General features: G+C 35.2%; 1 protein-coding gene across 1 annotated transcript in view; it reads left to right on the top strand.

The window, feature by feature from the left end:
• The window catches only part of LOC110108173 (replication factor C subunit 1), a 50,473-nt gene continuing 29,863 nt past the window's right edge, over nt 1-20,610 (top strand). Inside the window, exons 1-15 of the mRNA XM_020838693.2 lie at nt 1-124; nt 3,219-3,725; nt 3,828-3,895; nt 4,151-4,226; nt 4,304-4,365; nt 4,457-4,608; nt 6,058-6,215; nt 6,286-6,474; nt 6,562-6,683; nt 6,769-6,976; nt 7,523-7,576; nt 15,490-15,659; nt 16,578-16,668; nt 16,871-17,052; nt 17,143-17,182. Of these exons, the coding sequence (XP_020694352.1) occupies nt 44-124; nt 3,219-3,725; nt 3,828-3,895; nt 4,151-4,226; nt 4,304-4,365; nt 4,457-4,608; nt 6,058-6,215; nt 6,286-6,474; nt 6,562-6,683; nt 6,769-6,976; nt 7,523-7,576; nt 15,490-15,659; nt 16,578-16,668; nt 16,871-17,052; nt 17,143-17,182 (2,160 nt within the window). The 5' untranslated portion in view covers nt 1-43. The remainder of the gene's footprint in view (nt 125-3,218; nt 3,726-3,827; nt 3,896-4,150; nt 4,227-4,303; nt 4,366-4,456; nt 4,609-6,057; nt 6,216-6,285; nt 6,475-6,561; nt 6,684-6,768; nt 6,977-7,522; nt 7,577-15,489; nt 15,660-16,577; nt 16,669-16,870; nt 17,053-17,142; nt 17,183-20,610) is intronic.

The raw sequence follows: 20,610 nt of genomic DNA on the forward strand, positions 1-20,610 counted from the left end.
GGTGGATGTTGGGATAAAGTCGTCCGATATACGCAAATGGTTCATGAAGCAACACGACAAAGGAAATGGGGGATCGAAACAAACTACAGTATCACAGAAATCTTCTCCGAATGTCCCCGAGAAGGTGGTAATTATTTGCTTTACCCTTCATTTAGTCGTGTCACCTGCTGGTTTTACCGTATAAATAGTTTCCACATAGTTTCATGACTGCAGGTGTTATTGTAAAATTTCAAGTTGCTGAAAATATATTTTTTCAATAATCTTATGTTGAGCTATTATGTGGTTATTTCTATCAGGATTGATTGTTTACTTATTCTTAGTTTTTCACATTACTATAAAAAAAGCTCATCTATGCTGTTACAACTGATTATTTTCATGTTATTGTCATATATCAATATCATTCAAAGAAGTTTAAAGGACAATGCTGTTTGAAATTGCTTATTTACAGTAGTAGGATGTCAAACTATACATGGGTTTTTAGAGATTTTGGATAACTATATTTGAGTCTAAAAACATAAGAAAATGTATGATTAAGACTGGGTTCGAGATACTTATTTTATGGCTGTTTGATTGCATGATTTTTTATTTTTTTGGGAAAAATTCATAATAGTCTACCTATTATTCTTATATGACCAATTTAGTCAAAGAGTTTACATTTCTCCACTTTCGCCACTTGATTGCAAAAAAAATTATCCCAAATAACCCTCTCAAGGACTAAGTTGAGATCAATTTTGTATAGTATAGTAAATGGACTAAATTGGGATAAGTTTTGTATTACAATAGCAGTCAATTTTTATATGAGAGATTATTTTTGATTTATTTTGTATAAATGAGAGACTAAATGGGAGAAATGTGATATTTTGAGAGTAAATTAGCCACAAAAAATAGCCAGGGGCTGTTTTTGGCTTATTTTTATTCACATTTGAAGCATTTTGGAGTAAGTAATGGTGTTGATTAGCTATTAGAGCCTCATGTAGGTTGTTAGTTAGTTTGTCTTACTTCTCTTTCTCTCTCTCTCTCTCTCTCTCTTCTTCTACCTTCCTACCTCCCTCTTTCTTTCTGGTTGTCACTCTTCATACCTATCCCTATTCCCTTGATATTGTATCTCTCACGACCCGGCCCGGAGGCTTTAATTAATGAGGTGAGTACAAACGATTGAATGGCTAATAGATTTTCGATAATTATACATAACCGTAAAATCTAACATTCCTTAAACACCGAAGAGCCACTAACAGTACTAGTACATTTGAACACATTTAAATATAACACATTTTACCTGCTTTCATGTGTTCGCCACCTTCTATAGGCGTATTTCTCTTTTTCAGTCATTTCTACTTATCAGGAGATTTACCTAAAAATTTAGATTAAATGTTTGAATTTATATGGTAAACTAAGTGGATAATTACCATTTGATATGTAACAGTTAAGCATATAAAATAAAACATGCATATTCCTTTGCCCTTCATTCACAATTAACATATGCATAATCTTTTATATGCAGGTGCATAACTTATTTCTTATTATGTTTCATTTATCAATTTTCCATTTAACATTAATTTATTTTACAGTTCAGTTAGTACATGAGCATCATCTAAATGCACCAATAAAGGTACAACCATATCCATTTTCATTTAACGTGCACGGGTATGTTGCTTTCCGAGCCAATACCATATGGGGCGAACTATTGTAATTTGCATGTACTTTATCACTTTAATGGCTATCTGTTATCATTCGTCATTATGAATAACCTTCAAATATTTATAATTGAATAAATAGTCATGAGACTGTATGAAATAAAATAGAATCATGTAATGTCTATAAAAATAACAAAAATTGCCCACTTTATTCTCTTTCATGTTCAAATCCTTCCAAATCTTTAATTCTTTAAAATTAAAATATACCTCCATTACTCATCTCCGTATATAAACCTTTCACAGCTCAAAATAATATAAATTACTTCAACCATTTTTAAAGAAGACCTTTGGCTAATTGATCAACATTATATAATATTAAATATTGATCAACATTATATAATATTAAATGGCTTAATTTATTCCACAATCTCAATTACACTTTCTACATTTATCTTCTAACATAATATGTAATTAAATTCTTCTCAATTAAATAATTACCTCAATAAATCCTTTCTTCATTGAGATAAAACTTTCCTTCATTGATTGAATCACGGCTTGCCGCTTGAATTCTTCTTAACAACAATAATATATTATTTTTTCAATTAGAGAAATAAATTTCAATAAACTAAATTACTTACTCCTTCCTCCGTCGTCAGAGATAGAAGAAACTTCAAAAACTCCAATTTCCTTCCTCTTCCTCTTCTAAACTTTCTTCCTCATCGCTCAATTTAGATACCAACCATTCCTTAGGTTTCAATCATGGAAGAAATTGCCAAATAAAATGAATAAAATAAGTGAGCTTACTTTTTTTTCTCCTTCTCCTTCCTCTCAGTTAGGTTTTCTCTTGTCTTTTCTTTTTAGTCCATCTCATTCCACTGGAGTGAGTGAAATTGACATATCTTTCGCTCATTTTTCTTCCCTCACATGATTTCCCACTCAACAAGCGATTCGACCATGTCTGAAGGGTTCACGCACCCGTTGGCTCCGCTCGGTCCGTCCGTCTGGCTTTGTTGTTAGTGTAATTGCTTGCCCACTGAATTTATTGGCTGGTTCAGTCTAACCGGTCAGGTCCGGTTTTCACAACATCAACTTGACTAACCTAATAAGACATGTATCATTTGAACTGAATAACAAAGTCAATTGTTGATAATGAAATTGTTCAAGAAAAGTTAAACATGATAATGTTATCTAATTCTGATATTTTAGATGATCTTTGACTTGCTTTAGAATCGGGAAACATTACATACACCTGAAAAGTATCTAAAACCCAATCTCTATGTTCTCAATTCCATTGCTCTAAGCAGAAACCTTATTAAGAGATTATTTGAAAGCACAGGCAATTAAATTTTAAGACAATTAAAATTTTTCTAATGCTTTTGTAGAGATGGAACCTCCTGGCGGGCATTGATGCCACTTTTTTTAGCTCTGTTCCTATATTTCATGTAGTGTTAATTTATTGTCAATATCTGTTAGATCATGCTGCTGGCTTGCATATGATTGTATTATCATGCAATCTGATAGTGTTCTATTGCTTAGCACTGGAATTGATATTACCTCATTGTAAAATACTTCATGGAACCCTAGGTCAAAGAAGATGAAGGAAATTTCCAAAGGAGGAAAACAAGCAAATATTTTGCTGTTGCTTCTGATGCAGAGAAAAAGTCCACACCTTTAGTAAAAGATGAAACTGCAGCTGAGATGGCTTCTTCGAAAAGGAAGATCAAAAAAGGTGATGATAATATACATAATGAAGTCAAACAATCACCAGCAAAAAGGTTTCGTAAGGTGGATGTTGCTGCTGATGACGATGACTTTGCACCATCGTGCGAGAAAAAAAAGCTGACCGATACCGAAACTTTAAAAAAATTGAAAAGCAAAGCTACCGGACTAATGAAAAATTCAGTTGATGGTGTTAAAAGTGATGAAGCTGAAAATAATGATAAAGACGTTGAAACCCCTGTTAAAGGTGGAGGAAGGGGCAGAGGGGGAAGCGGATCAGCATCTGCAATAGGTGGAAGAGGAGGAAGAGGTGGAAGAGGTGGTTTCATGAATTTTGGTGAACGTAAAGATCCACCACATAAAGGAGAAAAGGTATTTTTTTTATTCAAAATATTTGCATACTAATGCACTATGAATTACAGTTTCGTTCTTGTTTCTTTGTGCTAATTTCCCCTAGCCATATTGTTATGTTAGGAAGTCCCTGAAGGTGCACCTGATTGCCTTGCTGGTCTGACATTTGTCATAAGTGGCACACTTGATAGGTGATTTTCAGGGGTGCTAAAGTCTTCATGCTCCATTTTTTTCATTACCTTTTTAAGCTTTTAGGGTGGTAGATTTACTCTTTGGAATCTTAACAGATGATATTTTTTAATGCTTTTTTGTTTGTTTATGCTCATTTTCTCTATTTCCCCAACATTGTTATTAATTTTTTTTCTACAATTTTTCGATAACTTTTGCTATTGATGTAATGGTTGGAAAACACTCCTTTGAAGTTGGTTTATGTGGTCTAATTTCAGCTTAGAAAGAGAAGAAGCAGAAGATCTAATAAAACGCCATGGTGGTCGTGTTACAGGATCTGTCAGCAAGAAAACAGTTAAATCGATCATGATCTCACTAATTTTCCATTTCACAGTGGTACTATACTTTTATCTAATACTTCCACCATACAGACTTATCTTTTAGCTGATGAAGATATCGGAGGAAAGAAATCTGCAAAAGCAAAAGAGCTGGGGTATTTAGTTGGAGGCCCTGTATCATATGACTTATAGTTGTGTCATCTGTTGCTCTTTATACATAATGTCTTTGATTTTGCTTTGTTGCAGCACTACCTTCCTAACAGAGGATGGACTATTTGATATGATCCGCAAATCAAAACCAGCAAAACCTTCTGGACAAAATGATGCTAGAAGTAAAACTCCTGTAAAGAAAGATAAATTGCTGGAAAAAGACTGTCTTGTAAAGCAAGGGTTAAAAGGTGCATACTAATGTGCTAAAAGTTTATTTTTTTTAAGTCTCTTCATATTCATTTCTGCTTAATGGAAAGCCATTCTTTTTTATTTGTGTGCTTTATGTAACATTGTGTTCATCGCATGCAATGGACTGATTTATTATTCGGTGATGTTCTTGTTAGACTGTGTAATTATGAATAAGTTTCCATTTGTGTGTCTATTCGTTTTTCAATGGCATTTGATGAGGATTTCAGTATGTACCAAGCAAGAAGAAAAGATAATAGAGTTGACAATCTTTGTGCAGTCATTCCATTGACGCAATTCCTATTAATTATATTTAGGAAAAAAATTGGGGAAATTTTAGAATGACTAAGAAGAAAATATATATATTACAAGAATATCCAACCTTTCACCATCAAGCTTTCGAAGATAAATTGAGCTTTGACATGATTTTGTCTTTTTGATGGGCTAGTTAGCAAGACATTCAAACTGAATTTTGTGTTCATTAGGTTTATGGTTCCACCCGATTCCAATATTTTAATGGATGGCAACCCTACACATGAAGATTATTGATGCACACTCCTGATTTATTGGTGTTTTGCAAAAGGATAATAAGTTTAACGTAGTAGCATATTATTATAAGATTAATAACAAGGATACTTTCTAACTTAGAAGTACTGAATATACGTAGACTATTATTAATGTAAAAAAGTTTAACAATTAAACATGCCATGTCAACTATAACTTATTTCCATAATCCATAATTAAATGTATTGTTTAGAAAGCAAGAAAAATGACAGAATTGGAGAGATTGCAATAACTGGAGATTAACAGATCACGGACATTTAAGAAAGCAGGATTTACATATTGTCTTTGCTCAAGATCCCTTTGTCCAAGTTATTGTAGAATACATGTTGAAACTCAAAAACTTATTTGTTAGGTGTGTTATTAGAAGTTGCTAATGTGCTCTAGAAAAATGGATGTTCGCCTGTTTGCAATGTTTACCAACCGCAAAATACTTTTATCTTTATCTAGCATCTGGACATGATTATCTCATGATAGTGGGATGGAGTTTAATCAATTTGTTTATGTGATATATCTATATTCTTAGTGGAGGATAACCACTAAACTCCGAATATTAATGACAAATATTTTAGCATTTGATTTTTTTAAATATATTCTTGTTGCATCTAGTTGGCGAACCTTGTGAAAATACGTCACCATTTTCTTCTAATTTTGATATCCTGCAGGTGGATTGAATATCTATCGTTAGTTTACTTCTTACTAACTTTTGAGTCTAGTACATAGGTAAATGGAAGTTATTTATATGTTGTGTTGTGTATATTTCTTCTTTGTTGATGGAGTGTTTTACTACAGTTTTCTCAAAGCCCCTCCCTCCCTCTCTCTCTCTCTCAATCTATCTCTCTCCTTAACTCTTTATACTTCACATAAAATATATTCTGCTTGTATTTCAGGTACTGAGCCTAGCTTAGGGATTAAAAAGAGTGCTGCAGAAGATGTTCAATCAAGTATCTCTCACCAAAAGAGAAAAGTTAAGGCTGGTGATTCGTTAACTTGGACGGAAAAATACCGTCCCAAGGTTCCAAATGATATTATAGGAAATCAATCACTTGTAAGTAGCTCGGTTTTCTACCCTTGCTCACATATGCAAATAAGAAATTAAACTTTGTTACTTCATGCAGGTTAAGCAACTTCATGATTGGCTAGCCAATTGGCATACTGAGTTTCTGCATGCTGGTAAAAAGTCAACCGGTAAAAAACAGAGTGATAGTGCAGCCAAAAAAGCTGTATTAATTAGTGGTACACCAGGAATTGGGAAGAGCACTTCGGCAAAGCTCGTTAGCCAAATGCTTGGTTTTAATGTCATTGAGGTGATCTTCCATTTGTGTGTTTATTTATTCCTTTTTGTGCCGGAAAATTGTTTGTTAAGAACTCTTAGTGTGTAATCTCTTGTACAGGTCAATGCTAGTGACAGTCGTGGGAAGGCTGATGCTAAAATTGTTAAAGGGGTTGGTGGAAGCACATCGAATTCTATCAAGGAACTCATTGACAATGAAACTTTGAGCATAAACAAGAATAGGTTGTTTTTCCTTATCTACTACTGTAAGTTATTACTAGTTTGTCTTTGTTTTTAACAATAGCTGATATATTACCTAAAATTTTAGGTCAAAGCATCAAAAAATGGTGCTAATTATGGATGAGGTTGATGGTATGTCTGCTGGAGATAGGGGTGGAGTGGCTGACCTTATTTCTAGCATAAAAGTTGCTAAGATACCTATCATTTGCATTTGTAATGATCGGTACAGCCAAAAGTTGAAGAGCCTTGTCAATTACTGCATGCTGCTTAACTTTAGGAAGCCAACTAAACAGCAGGTTGTCCCCATGTTTGCTTTACAAGTTTTCTTTTAAGTTTAATATTTTCATAAACATTTCCTTTAGCTCGATTATATTTATCCTGTTCATGATATAAATACTAGATATGCCAACCTGTTAAGGTAGCACATATTAGTTATGCAAGTTAAGACCCGCTTTTTTTCTTACTGCAATTTGATAATAGTTAATGTTTGTTAGTTGAACAATCATAAAAACATGGTTTTATTACTGAGAATTTAGTTTAAAGTGGTATATGTATGTACTAATACTAGTAGTTTTTTTGGAATAATCATTTTTTACTACATTTGTCTTCTACTCCTGGGAGGAAGTCCTACCCTGTTAGCTTGTTTTAAATCATCAGCCATATCTTGATGGTAGTATTGAGCATCAAGTGTCAGAATCAATACTCACTGACAGGAATGTTAGTTGGGTTCTTGATTTTCACTGGCGAGTTACTTTTATGTTATAGTTGCTGAATATGATTAGTTGAAGTCATCGCACTCCAGAAAGGTTCATTGCTTGATTTATGATTTTTCATTATTGCAGATGGCAAAAAGGTTAATGCAAGTTGCTCAGGCAGAATGTCTTCAGGTTAATGAGGTATTTTTTGTATTATTCCTACTAACATGTTGATTCTTCATTTACTTCTATTTCATTTTCCCTGTATCTTTACTATTTAATTGGTTTTCATCTTGGGGATCTGAGTTTTGAGGTTTATCCAATCTTGATGGATGTCTTGGTGTATGATTTTTGTTGCATATAGTTCAACCACGTAGAATATGTTACAAGTAATTACTTAATAATGGCATTGGTGATTAGCAAAAAATGTTAGTTTAAATAGAATGATATATCAATGTGTCAGCAATTGTAAATTTATTTTATTGAGTGTGCTTAATTGTCAACAACGCTCAACATTAGCAAGGCATGATTTAATTAATATCATTTAAAAAAAGAAATAAAAGAATATATAATCTTCAAATATCAAAAAAATATGAACAAATTCACTACTGATTGACCAACATGGTTGGCATTGCCATCATCATCACCTTTAAGAGCAATATCCACTTTCTAAGAACATGCACCATCATTCATAAAAATATAATTTTTTAATCCAACTCAAAAAAGAGCACTTCATCATCATCATTTGTCTTGATCATGTCGGGGTATGTCTCGACCGCACAATGGTGTCTCCATGCTGTGTTAGGGTATGCCTTGACCTTGTCTTAACTGTAATTTTGGAAAAAAAAAAAAATACATGTGATTTTAACTGTGTCAGTTATTGTCAAGGTGTGTTGGAGTTTTGTTTGTTTTTGACAAGGAAATTAGACTTTTTGAATATCAGTGACGTGAAACATTATCGGAATTGCACGGAGAAACAATAAGACAATTGAGTAAGCAAGTCAATATAAAGATTAACGAGTCATAATTAATGATCTAATGAAATCTCAGTTGCAAAGTTGCTTAGGCAATGTACAAACTCGTTAGGCACGACAATTTAAAATAATAACAAACATGCGAGTAATGACGAATGCACTTTAGCAATAATCCGTGGGTTAATATTTAGAAAAGTCACCTTGAGTTTCCCTCACTCAAGCTCTCTTGCGGTTAACAGAAGAAAGATTTTAGCAATACTGATGTGATCACCATGAGGAAGAGGGAGCTTACAATACTGTCCACGAGAAAGCTAGTCGGAGTTGGAGGAGTCTGTGGAAGGTGTAAGAGTTGCTACTCGGATGGAAGGTAGTATTCGTCGATGGCGGTTGATAGAGAAAATAATATCAGATCCACGTAATCTTCAATGATGGCGTTGATCTCTACGTGACGTCACGGAAAGACGATCTCAAACGTCCGCACGTACTTGAGAATCAAATATGAATCTCTGATCAACATCCGGATCGGCCATGTATAGTTGGCCAAAAGAAAATGTTGAGAGAAAGAGGAGGGGATCAGCCAAGCTAAGGGGAGAAGGAGGAAAAAATGAAATTAATTTCAGATTTAGTGAATAATTAGGGATGAATATCTTTTGAAATTTGAATTTGAAATTAGTGGAGATTAGGAGGGAAAGTGGGGCGGGGATTTATTAATTAGATCCTTAATTTATGGGATCTAATTAATTAAATGGGGGAGCTTGGGTGGCCGGCCAAAGAGGGGATTTGGGAGGAATTAATTAGTGCTTAGGTGGCAAAGTGGAAAGAGAAAGAGAGAGAGAGGGGCGGCTTAAGTGGGCTGGCCATTTAAAGAGGGGAAGGGCTTTGTTTTAATTGGGTGGGTTTGGAGGGAGTTGGATTTGAATTTGAATTCAAATTCAAATAAGGCTCGAGTCTTAAATGGGGGAAACCCATTAATGGGCCGTCAGCATAGGGGAAAGAGGGGAAGGATTGGTGGGAATTTAAAAGCTTCCAAATTGGGTTTTCTCAATAAGGAAGAGGAAAATTAAATCAAATCCAATTTAAAATAAATTGAATGAGCTTTAAAACTTTCCAAATATGGCTTTGTCCAATTAGGGAAGATTTTGAAATTTAAAATTTGATTTTTCAAATTGAGGAGTTATCTTCCTAAATCAATGGAGGCTATTTTGGTAGGTGGTAATGATGACATTAATCATCATTAAAGGTGGATGGCCAATTGGGAGCCGACGACATGGTGGTGGGAGGCTTGGGAATGCAATTGGGGGGAAAAGTGGGGCTAGGCCGGTGGTAGGGTGGGCTAGGTTGGCGGGTGGGCTTGAGGTGGTGCAACTAAAGGGGAAATTTGAATGGAAGGGGATGACTAGTGGTGGTAGGGGAAGGAGTCGTCGGGTGGGATGGGAAAGAGAAGAAAAAAGGAAATAAGATAGATTAACCACGAGCTGTAGACTCTTCCAACGACTGGTGGGTATTGCGCTTGCTCACACCTCGAGCTCTCTCTCTCCCTTCTCTAGTGCTCTCACAAGAAGAAGAAGAAGAAAAACACATAAAATTTTATTATCAAATCATCATTCCCAATACAATAGAAATGACCCATATATATAGGCCTCACCAAAAAGAAAAAAACAAAGACTAAAATGCCCTCGGGGCTACAACATCAAATGACCACCCATGAGGGTAAAATAGTAAAACTGAAAATAAAAATAAACTATTACATAAAATGACTCAAAATATAAGCTCCTGATCGTAGCCGTTGATCTCCGGTGTCTCCTCTGATAAGTGCGCCTAAATCTCCTGCTGATGTCCTCATCAATCAGTGCTTCATAGGCAGACATATGAGGTGTAAATTTGGATGTGTAAAATGAAGAGAAGCTCCCTAGTGTTCTATGTTTTTGTTAACTGAATGACATCAAAACTAAATTTAAAATATTAGCTGAACAAATTGATGATTAATGCTTTTTAGAGTTGGGAACATGGAAGTAGAAACATATAATATGTTTTTAGTAGCAATGATATTATTGTCACGAATGCATGATATTATGTTGAATGATGAAGAAAGCATTATATTATGCAAAATGATAAGACATTAATATCAAATAGTATGGGTAAAGTTTATTTAGGATACAATAGGAAAAATAGTTGTAAATGTATATTAGAGGGGGGCAAATATTGATAGAAGTCATCATCATCATCAATAGTCTTATTTTAACTATTTGGGATCCGCTTTATGAAGTCTTAATTTTTATTTGTTTTTATTGAGTGTTGTTTAGGGGTGTAAACGAGTCGAGTCGAGTTTTGACACTATCGAGCTTAGCGTATTAGTCGGAATGTGAGCTCGAACTCAAGCTCGAGCTCAATTCGAGCTCAAAAAGCGAGCTCGAACTCGAGCTTGTCCTACTATAAACGAGCTCGAGCTGGCTCACGAGCTTTGACAAGCTCAATTCATTTTCCAAAAAAACTGGATCATTTATGACAAAAAGCTGCATCACTATTCAAAATAAAGCTGTAGTATTTTCCAAAAAAATCTCTTGCCCGAAGAACTCCTACCGCCCAAATACCACCCAAATCAAGTTTTTTAAATTATTTTTTAATATTCAAAAAAGCTGCAGCACTTTTCAGGTAAATGTTTACTACTTTTAATTAGCCATTCATATTTCTTAATATTTGATTTAACACCGGCTTGCATGTGATTTGACAAAGCATGCAAATGTCACTAGCAATCTGTATTTATTATTAAAAATTTTAACTATTTAAATTTAAATAAAAAAACATTATTTAAAAATATTAATAATAGTTCGAGCCCGCTCGCGAGCTCACGAGTTGAGCCAAGTTTGAGCTCGAGCTCGTTGCTCAATAAGCTCGGCTTGCGAGCTCGTTAACGAATCAAACTCGAGCCGGCTCGGCTCACTTACACCCCTAGTGTTGTTGAGGCTTTTGCCTATTCTTTACTAATAATTTTGAACAATTTTTTTTCCTTGTTGCCTTAGGTTTACTCTGTTTCATGCATTTTTTTTTTAAATTTTGGGAACAATGAATTAGAAGCACATAAGATTGTTTTAACAAGAAGGATATTGTTGTCATGGATGCATGATATTGTGCAGAATGATGAATAAATTAATATTAGAGAATAAGGTAAATTTCGTTGAGGAAAATAGAGAAAACATTGTTGAGAATGTACAATGGAGTGATGAGCAAGTGTTAATAGAGCCATCATCTTCATCTATAGCATTTTATTAACTATTTGGGCTCCATTTTATAAATTTTTGTTTTATTCTTTCTTGTTGATTGTTACGTGAAGATTTAAATCTATTATTTGTAAATCATTTTGAACAACTCTTAATTGTGGAATGATATGTGGCCTCGTGGTTAGAGGAGAAGGTTATTTCTCTAAGGCCACGTTGTGGGTTTGAACCACATACTTTACAATTTACTTCTCACTATTCATCCATGTTATTTTAGGTCCATCTCCTCTCCTTCCTAAATCTGTCCATCTAATTTCATATACTAATCTAATGGGTATATTTATTTCTATTCATTATGCACATCCAAACTACATAAGTCTACATAAATCCATTTTCGTTATTGTTATCTTCGGTAGATCTTACTCCAACAATCATTCTATTATAAGCATTTTTTAATTCATATCGCTTAGTTTTGCCACGTCCATCTTAAAATTTTCATTTCTAGCATGCTCAACTTAGCTAACTTCTTTTTTTGACAACATAATTATTTTGACCTCATAGGAACCCCATGATAAATCATTTCAAACATGATGAAAATGACAAATGACATATGTAATGTTGTGCAAGTCTGACTTTGAACACCTTGGTTCTAATTGAAAGTACATGAATTTTGTTCTTTTCCGAAATTAATTACTCCAACATGTTTGGAACAAAGGAAATATATGTTAAAGACCACTTGCAGCACCAAATTACCTTTCGATGAATGGACAACCAATGAATGTGACATATATTGCTCTATTGTTAAATGAACTGTGCTAACATTTATAGAATATTAAGAATGGCTAGGATAGACATTCACATTGTTATGACCACCACACGAAAGCAAAACTCAAAACTTACCTGTTTGTGAGGCGATGAAATAATTTTGAGGTGCATGAGGAGCAATGAATTGCATGAGAAATTGATTTACATTTGTTTTGTCCTTTTTATATTATTTTGATTAATTTTATTTCAAAAAAATCATAAAAAGTTTAAATTTTTTTGACGCTTTTTAACCTTATACATCTAAATCCCATAAATCTCATTGTTGGTCGAATGAAGTCCCATCCCATTCTCTATTGGACCTGTGATTAAAAAAATAACCAAAAACTTATTTGCTCCCTACATCGTATGGCAAGCTCTCCTCTTTCTCCCATTTACGTGTATTGACCCCATTCATCCCCCTTTCTCAAATCACTCCTTGTGTGAGCTCTCCATTCTAATCTCATGAACTCCTTTCCACCTCAAAACCTCAGGCTGCTGGGTGTCTTGCTGGCCTCTACGTATACCATCATTGCTATTATTGGAAGACTCCAAATCGTAGATAACATTGTAGTGAGGAAGTTGCAATATAGTTTGCTGGAGAAGGTAGTAACACAACCAATGATATGTGCAAAGAAAAGAAGTTCATAAGATCTACACTTCTTGAAGCCTACTAACAGAGTTGTTCTATCTCATCGCACTGCAACTACTCTCCCTTCATCTTTCCCCTCCTATTCTGTCAATCCACCTTTGCCAGAAATTGTCGATCTCCATAGCTCTAACCTAAGCTTGTCTCCCCACCAAGCAAATCCGATGCCTCACTTCTCTCTCAATGATGCTGGGTAAGTTTAGTATGGAAGCCTTACATTTATTGAGAGGTTTGATGGAGAAATATAAAGAGGAGGAGGACCTACATATGATACTTATTGATTTAGAGAAAACATATGATAAAGTTCCAAGATAAGTGCGATGGAGAGTTCTTGAAAAAAAAGAGTTAATAATGCTTATATTCAAACCATTAAAGATATGTATGCAGGAGCTATTACTTGTGTTCAAACACAAGGTGGTTTGACCAAGTATTTTCCCTATTGCGATTGGTTTAAATCAAGGATTAGCCTTAAGCCCATATTTTTTTGCTTTAGTCATAGATGTTCTCACTAGACATTTGCAAGAGGATATACCTTGGTGTATGCTTTTTGTTGTTGCTATTCTTCTTGTTGATAATACTAGAGAGGGAATTGAAGGTAAAGTTGAATTATGGAGGTCAAACTTAGAGTCTAAAGGTTTTCGCTTGAGTAGATCTAAAACTGAATATTTTGAGTGTAATTTTAGTAGTAATAGACCTAGTGAGGGGATTGTGGCTTTGGGCGATCAATTCATTAATAAGTGTACACGTTTTAGATATCTTGGATCTATTGCTCAGAGTGATGGTGAAATAGATGGGGATATTGTCAGTAGAATTCAAGTTGGATGGTTGAAATGGAGGAATGCATCGGGCTTGCTGTGTGATAGAAAAGTCCTCAAATTTATGAGAAAATTTTATAAGATGGTGGTGAGACATGTAATGCTTTATGTTGTCAAATGTTGGCCATTAAAAGAGAAGCATAATACTAAGTTAAGTGTTGCAGAGATGAAGATGCTTAGGTGGCTGAGTGGCTTTACCTGTATATGAAATGAGCATATACGTGAAAAGGTTGGAGTAGCTCAGTGGAAGATAAGATTTGGGAGAGTCGCCTTATATGGTTTAGTCACATAAAATGGTGGCCTTCCGATGACCCAGTTAGGAAAGTAGAGGTATTAGATTTGACTTATGTTTAGAAAGGTAAAAATAGACCTAAAAGGACTTGGTTATAAAATATTAGAAATGACCTTTCTTTATTAGATTTAAACGAGAATTTGACTTTTGACAGGACACAATGAAGAAAAAGTTTCATGTAGCCGACCCCACGTAGTGGGACAAAGGCTTGATGTTATTATTGTTGTTGTTGCTCACACCTCAAAACGCCTTGAGGCTTACGCCTCACCTCACGAACAAAAAATACCTCAATACCCAATTGCGCAATTTTAAACATTGATCATTCGATTAGGTTGAGTCTATTATCTTCGCTGACTAAGTAAACTATGGTCCATTACAACCCAAGACACGGAACCATAGGATCTTTATCTGGTTCATCATCATTTCTTACACCATCATGTTTATGTAAATGTCAATATATTTTCTCAATTTGAAGACCATAAAATTTTTTATTATTATGTACTAAGCATTTAGTGCCTAATGGCTAATCTTAGTTGAATGCTCTCTCTCGTGATTGAGAGAGGTTAATTAACAATAAGGCTTATGCTTACGAGAAACTTAAAACTATATTATAAAGTCACTGCAAAATTAGGACGATTTATAAGTTGTGACTTATTTGTAATTCTATTTGTCTTCTTAAAATTTAACCTTGAGCAAAATACTTCATTATAAGTGTTGGGCGTGAATTTTGGGAGCCTACAAATTGCAATAAAGATATGAAGCTAAAATTACTGGAATTCGCTTATAAACAAGAATGGTAAGGCTATTGCTTATATTGATCTAGTTCAAGAAGAGTAATGCTCCAATAAAAGTTTAATGAATTTTTTAGATTGGGAAAAAGATCAAAATGGTCCCTTAACTCTATGAAGGGCCAAAATGGTCTCCAACTATACTAAAGAATCATTTTGGTCCCTTAAGTTTTTAAAATGAATCAAAATAGTCTCATGGTGGATTTATTTTGATTCCTCCTTAAGGAGTTGATATATTAAAATCGTCATTTAATATAGTTGATGACTATTTTGATTTTTCATAAAGAGTCAAGAGATCATTTTGACTCTTTTCTCTTTTAGGATTCCAAAAGCTAACCTGGGATACCTATAAAGTACTTCTATGAGAATAATCCTATGTAACTTTGTAAAGCACTTTTTTTTGGAAGCATTTCTAAGATAATCTCAACATTTTTTTCCATCATGCAACGCTCTTTGTTTTCCTTCATCATCATTAACATCCTCTGCTTGCTCTTTTTTTTGTTGTAATCTTCTTCATTTTCCTTTTGTTTCTTGCAGTGTGCGTCAATTCATGTCTACATCTTATTTTTTCTCTTATTAGATTGCACTCGAAGAACTTGCTGAAAGAGTTAATGGAGATATGCGGATGGCATTGAATCAGTTACAATATATGAGTCTCTCTCTATCAGTTATCAAATATGATGATGTTAGGGAACGCCTTCTTAGCAGTGCAAAAGATGAAGATATTTCACCTTTCACAGCTGTTGACAAGTACTGTTCATCCACTATCTTGTGCTTTTTCCATCAATTAGAGGTTGCCTTAAATAATATAATTTTTTTACTGGTTGAGAGCAATCTTATCATTGTTTTTTTTTCTTATCAAAAACTTGACCATTTAATTTGCGTATCTAATTTCTGGAAATGAACCAGACCAGTGGCGGAAATCTTATGCATTATGCGTGCCATCTTTCTTTTTCTGGCAATGCAACTCTTCAAAGTTTTATTTTATTGAAGTTCATTTAATTTGACTTAGTAGATGGATTTTTATTTATTGCCTTCATTTACTTTTATTTTCATACTGGAAACAATTCGACGTGTTGTCTTCCTCCTTACAGATGGTGGCATTTCAGCATGAATTTTCTCTAAGGCTTTAGTTTTTTCCCCAGTGCACTCACTTTAGTCAAGCTTTGGATAAGTCAATTGCTTACGAAAAAATATTATTGAATTCTTTTAGTGGAAGCTTTGTGAAAGAAGGCATGGTTTAGATTAATGTGAGGCTTAGTTCTCCTAGTTTCTTTTAGGCGATGCCTAAAAAATTGACCTGTTCTTTGTTTCCTGTTATGGATGGATAAGCTAAGCATAAAAGGATCGTCATATTTTTTAGTAAGGTCCACTTCAATTTCAGAGGCTTGTTTCCTGTTATGGATGGATAAGCTAGGCATTAAAAGGTTTGTCATACTTTTTTATACAGTCCACTTTAATTTCAGAGGCTCTCTTTGGTGGCAATGAACCTGATTGGAATATTTAGTTTAATAATCACATCTCAATGTCTTGTTGGGGAAATCTCATGCTACTGTTGCATGCAACTTTAAGAATTCGAATCTTTACTTTACTTTGGTTATAGGAGCATGATCTATATATTCTTTCTACTTGCATTGTTATTTCCCTTAAATTTGATGAAATTTGCAGGCTGTTTGACTTCAAAGGTGGAAAATTACGTATGGATGAGAGGATTGATTTGAGCATGAGCGATCCTGACTTGGTGCCTCTTATTGTTCAAGTATATTTCTTCAGATATTGTTGTCTAATAAAAGTTCAATTCACAAGTCATATCCGCAAATCCTTGCTGACTTGTGAAATCCTGTTTCAAGCTTTTGTTAACAAAAAATATTTTCCAGTCTGCATTTAATGTTTCCAAAGATCATGTACAAGAAAATATATTAAATTAAACTTTATCATCCCATTGCTTCTTTAAATGCTAGGAAAACTATATCAATTATCGACCATCATTAGCTGGAAAGGATGAAAATGGACTAAAAAGAATGAACCTGATTGCTCGGGCTGCTGAGTCAATTGGGGATGGTGACATTTTTAATGTACAAATTAGAAGATATCGACAATGGCAGCTTTCCCAAGCAGGTTCTTTCGCATCTACCATAATCCCGTATGTTAGGCATTTTTTTGTTGTTTTTTTATTTAAAATGTTGTTGCTTTATTGATAAGATGTTAACTTTACATATTTTTTGTGCTTCAGGGCTGCTTTAATTCATGGAAATCGGGAAATATTAGAACCTGTAAGCTTAAATTGATTTTGATTCTATTTATCTTCAACTAAATACTGGTGTTTTATTTATTAACTTTCTTTTGCAATTGAACTGTTTGCAGTATGACTGAACGCTGCATACTCTCTTGGTTACTTTTTGAAAGCTATAATGTTACTTTTTGGTTACAGCTAAGAAGTTATCACTAATAACATTTGCCTATTTTTCAATGAACTTTTGTCACTGTTTTATGAATGTTTTGCAGATGTTCTTTCTTCAGAATGCCACATGTTCAAACACAAGATTTACTAATGGGCTAACTTTGTTAAAAAATCATTTATTGTCATCCTCCTAATCCCCTGTATTCTGCTTATTTGGAGTGGCCTCCATTGTAGTGCATCCTATTTAACTTCACCCCACTCTCCTTTTTTATTTTCTTATTGTTGACTGAATTATTCCATGCTTTCTTCCTGTCCTGTATCATTCCGGCATGGGTGACCGTTATGTGTATGGGAGAGGCTGTGAGATTGAGGGGACAGTATATGGAGAGAATGAAGGATAGAGGGAGTTTCATTACTAGATTACACCATATTGCTTATTTTGCGAGTCTGCAAGCTTGCGTGCAAGGTTGAGAAAGACGAGGGAGGAAATCCTTTCTTACATCGCCAGTGGTTTTAGCTTTTTGAGGCATCCCCTGTGGAATGAATGCTTACTTGCCTTACCCCACTCAATGAGAGAGAGAGATTTGATTTGAGGGAATTCATTTGGCACATTATTATTGTTTGCAGCAAGGTCACTAGTTAAGTATCAGATTTCATATTTTTAGTTTAGTCTGTATTTAAGGGTTGAGTTGAAGTCTTATTAAATGTACAGATATAATTTCTGAAATATTTTGCTTGTGTCTTTGTGTCAGTGAAAACAAAAGTATACCATCAAGTAGGAGCCGTCATATTATGAGCTGAATCCTTCAGTAAAAAAATTGCATGTGGCAGCTATCGTAATTTGTGCCTTGCGAGTGTTTTAAATTAAAAGCATGACTTACTAGTGGAAAAAAAAGAATTAGATTGCTGCCAAAGATGGTGATTATTAATGCAAAAAATACGAGCTTTCTTCCTTAGCAATAATTTATTTTTATTGTTACAAGGAATGTTCTCCTATTCCATGTATATACCGCATGAAAATACAATGCATATTCTGTACTTTTTTGTTTAGTGCATGTTCTGTTATTAAATAGGCAAGCTGATCTATTTGTGCTTCCATTGATATTCTTTTAATACTCTTTCAAATCCAATCAATTTTTGGGAGAAAGGAAAGGAAGATAAGTTGGTCCCGGTGATAAAACGGACAAATTGTGTGCTGAAATTCTACAAGATGTTGAACCTATGGATTAGGTATAATGCGTTTGCATGGTGCATTAGTGAAACCTTTGCTTTATCGTTATATTTCATGTTTGGTTTTCTCTGTTTTTAGAGAGTAAATTTATCAAATTGAAGAATGCCTGCTTACTCTCTGAAAATTGTTCTTTCAAAAGTACTTTCCAGTTCCTGATTTAATATGATAAAATAGCATAAGCTGTTTAAACCTTTCATAAACTATAAGTAAAAGATGAAGGAAAATTTATGCTAGTAAGGCCTATGGCCTTTCTGAAAGGCTTGGATATCATAATGTTATTGTTAAAATCTCAGCCATCCATTGACACTTGATCTAACGGCCAGGATGGGAATCCGTGGGAGGCTCACCTGGATCACGCTGATCTCTCTTAAATCATAGCCATCCCTTGACACTTGATCCCAACGCCAGGATAAGAATTTGTGTGAGGCTCACCTGGATCACACCAATCTCATTCCATATTTGGGGGGCTGATTTAGGAAGGATTTTATTAGGGCAATTACACAAAATCATGATTCTGTAATTATTTGTTTCTTTATTAAGATAATATATATATATATATGTTCGATCGAGAGAGGCAAACATCTCATGCGTCTCGTTTGGAGGAGTCGATCAAGAATCCCGCGGTCTTTGCATTCAATCAAGAGAGATGAACATCTGGTGAACCCCTCTCGCGTGCGACTGAGCAGGATGAGAGAGGCGTGCAACCATAAAATTTTGCGCTTGTGTCTGGGGCCAAACCAAGTGAGATCGTGCGACCCTAAAGCTTGTTCCTCTTGTGTGCGCAGGGGCGGAATCGAGAGGAGCCAATTAAGAGCTTGCGTCTAGACGAGAGCGTGCAACTTCATGGGATGAGAGACTGTGCTTCCGGACCGAGCAGATGCGTGCGTTTGGATAGCTTTTGTCTTGTTCCTCTGGCCCCCGAAATTTCTCGCATCTTTTGCATCCTCATCAAATCCTGTCGGCATACACTCCGCCACATGTTCCCACCACCGGCCTTCATTGCCGAAATTCTGAGGAATATTTTTCCTTCCATCGACCGGAATTTTGAGGAACACGGGTTCCAACTATCGGCCTTAATGGCCAGAATTCTAAGAGATATTGGTCATTCCATCGGCCTTCATTGACGAAATTTTGAGGAATGCAGGTTCTCACTACTGGCCTTCATTGCTGGAATTATGAGAAATACTGGTCCTTCTACCGGCCTTCATTGTCGGAATTATAAAGAATATAGGTTCTCACCATCGGCCTTCATTATCGGAATTCTGAGGACCTTCATGCACCCAAAACCAAGGAGAGATCGAGCTGGAGGGCTCCTCTTACATGCGACGTCCAAAGTCGACTGAGCAGAAGCGAGCGGAGGACCTACTTCTGCGTGTGTCGGAAAAAGCCTAGAGTTCCCTCTCAAGCGTTGGCAGGGACAAGCAAGAGTGCAAGACCTGCACTCCCTCCTACGATCATACCAGATGGATTAGAGGCCTTGCGTGCGCTTGTACTGGCGAATCAAACAGGAGTCTGTTCAGGTGGAGTCAGACCACCCGGAAAGAGGAGTTCTGCATGCTGAGTCGCTTGAATCTTGATACACGTGTTTCTACTCGTGTCCTTGGCTTGCCGCAACCCTAAAAAACAATAATTTGTTTTCTTTTTAATTGTCCTGTCTTCATTGCCGGCCTTTCCTTGAGAACCGACAGGGAGACGAACTCGAAGGATAATTAATCCACTTTTCATGTTGTCCCAACACCAGACTTTATTGCCATTACTTGTATCTTGAGGACTACTGTTCAACGCAACTTTCATTGCTGCCCTGCACCTTGCAGGCTTGATTTAGATAGGCTTCATCGCTATCCTTTACCGCAACAATGTTTGAAGTTAATTTATCCCAAAGCTTTGACCAAATGAAGGACTCTATGGTGCACCAAGGGATTTGATAACTCTACTTTTTTAGGACTAATTATCAAGCTAGGAATGATAGATCTGTATTCCACAGCTTGAGGGGAAATGTTAAAAATCCCAACCGTCCCTTGACACTTGATCTAACGACTAAGATGAAAATCCGTGGGAGGCATTCCTAG

The sequence above is a fragment of the Dendrobium catenatum genome, unplaced genomic scaffold (assembly GCF_001605985.2).
Source record: "Dendrobium catenatum unplaced genomic scaffold, ASM160598v2 fragScaff_scaffold_1574, whole genome shotgun sequence".
In the NCBI taxonomy this organism is placed as follows: domain Eukaryota; kingdom Viridiplantae; phylum Streptophyta; class Magnoliopsida; order Asparagales; family Orchidaceae; genus Dendrobium; species Dendrobium catenatum.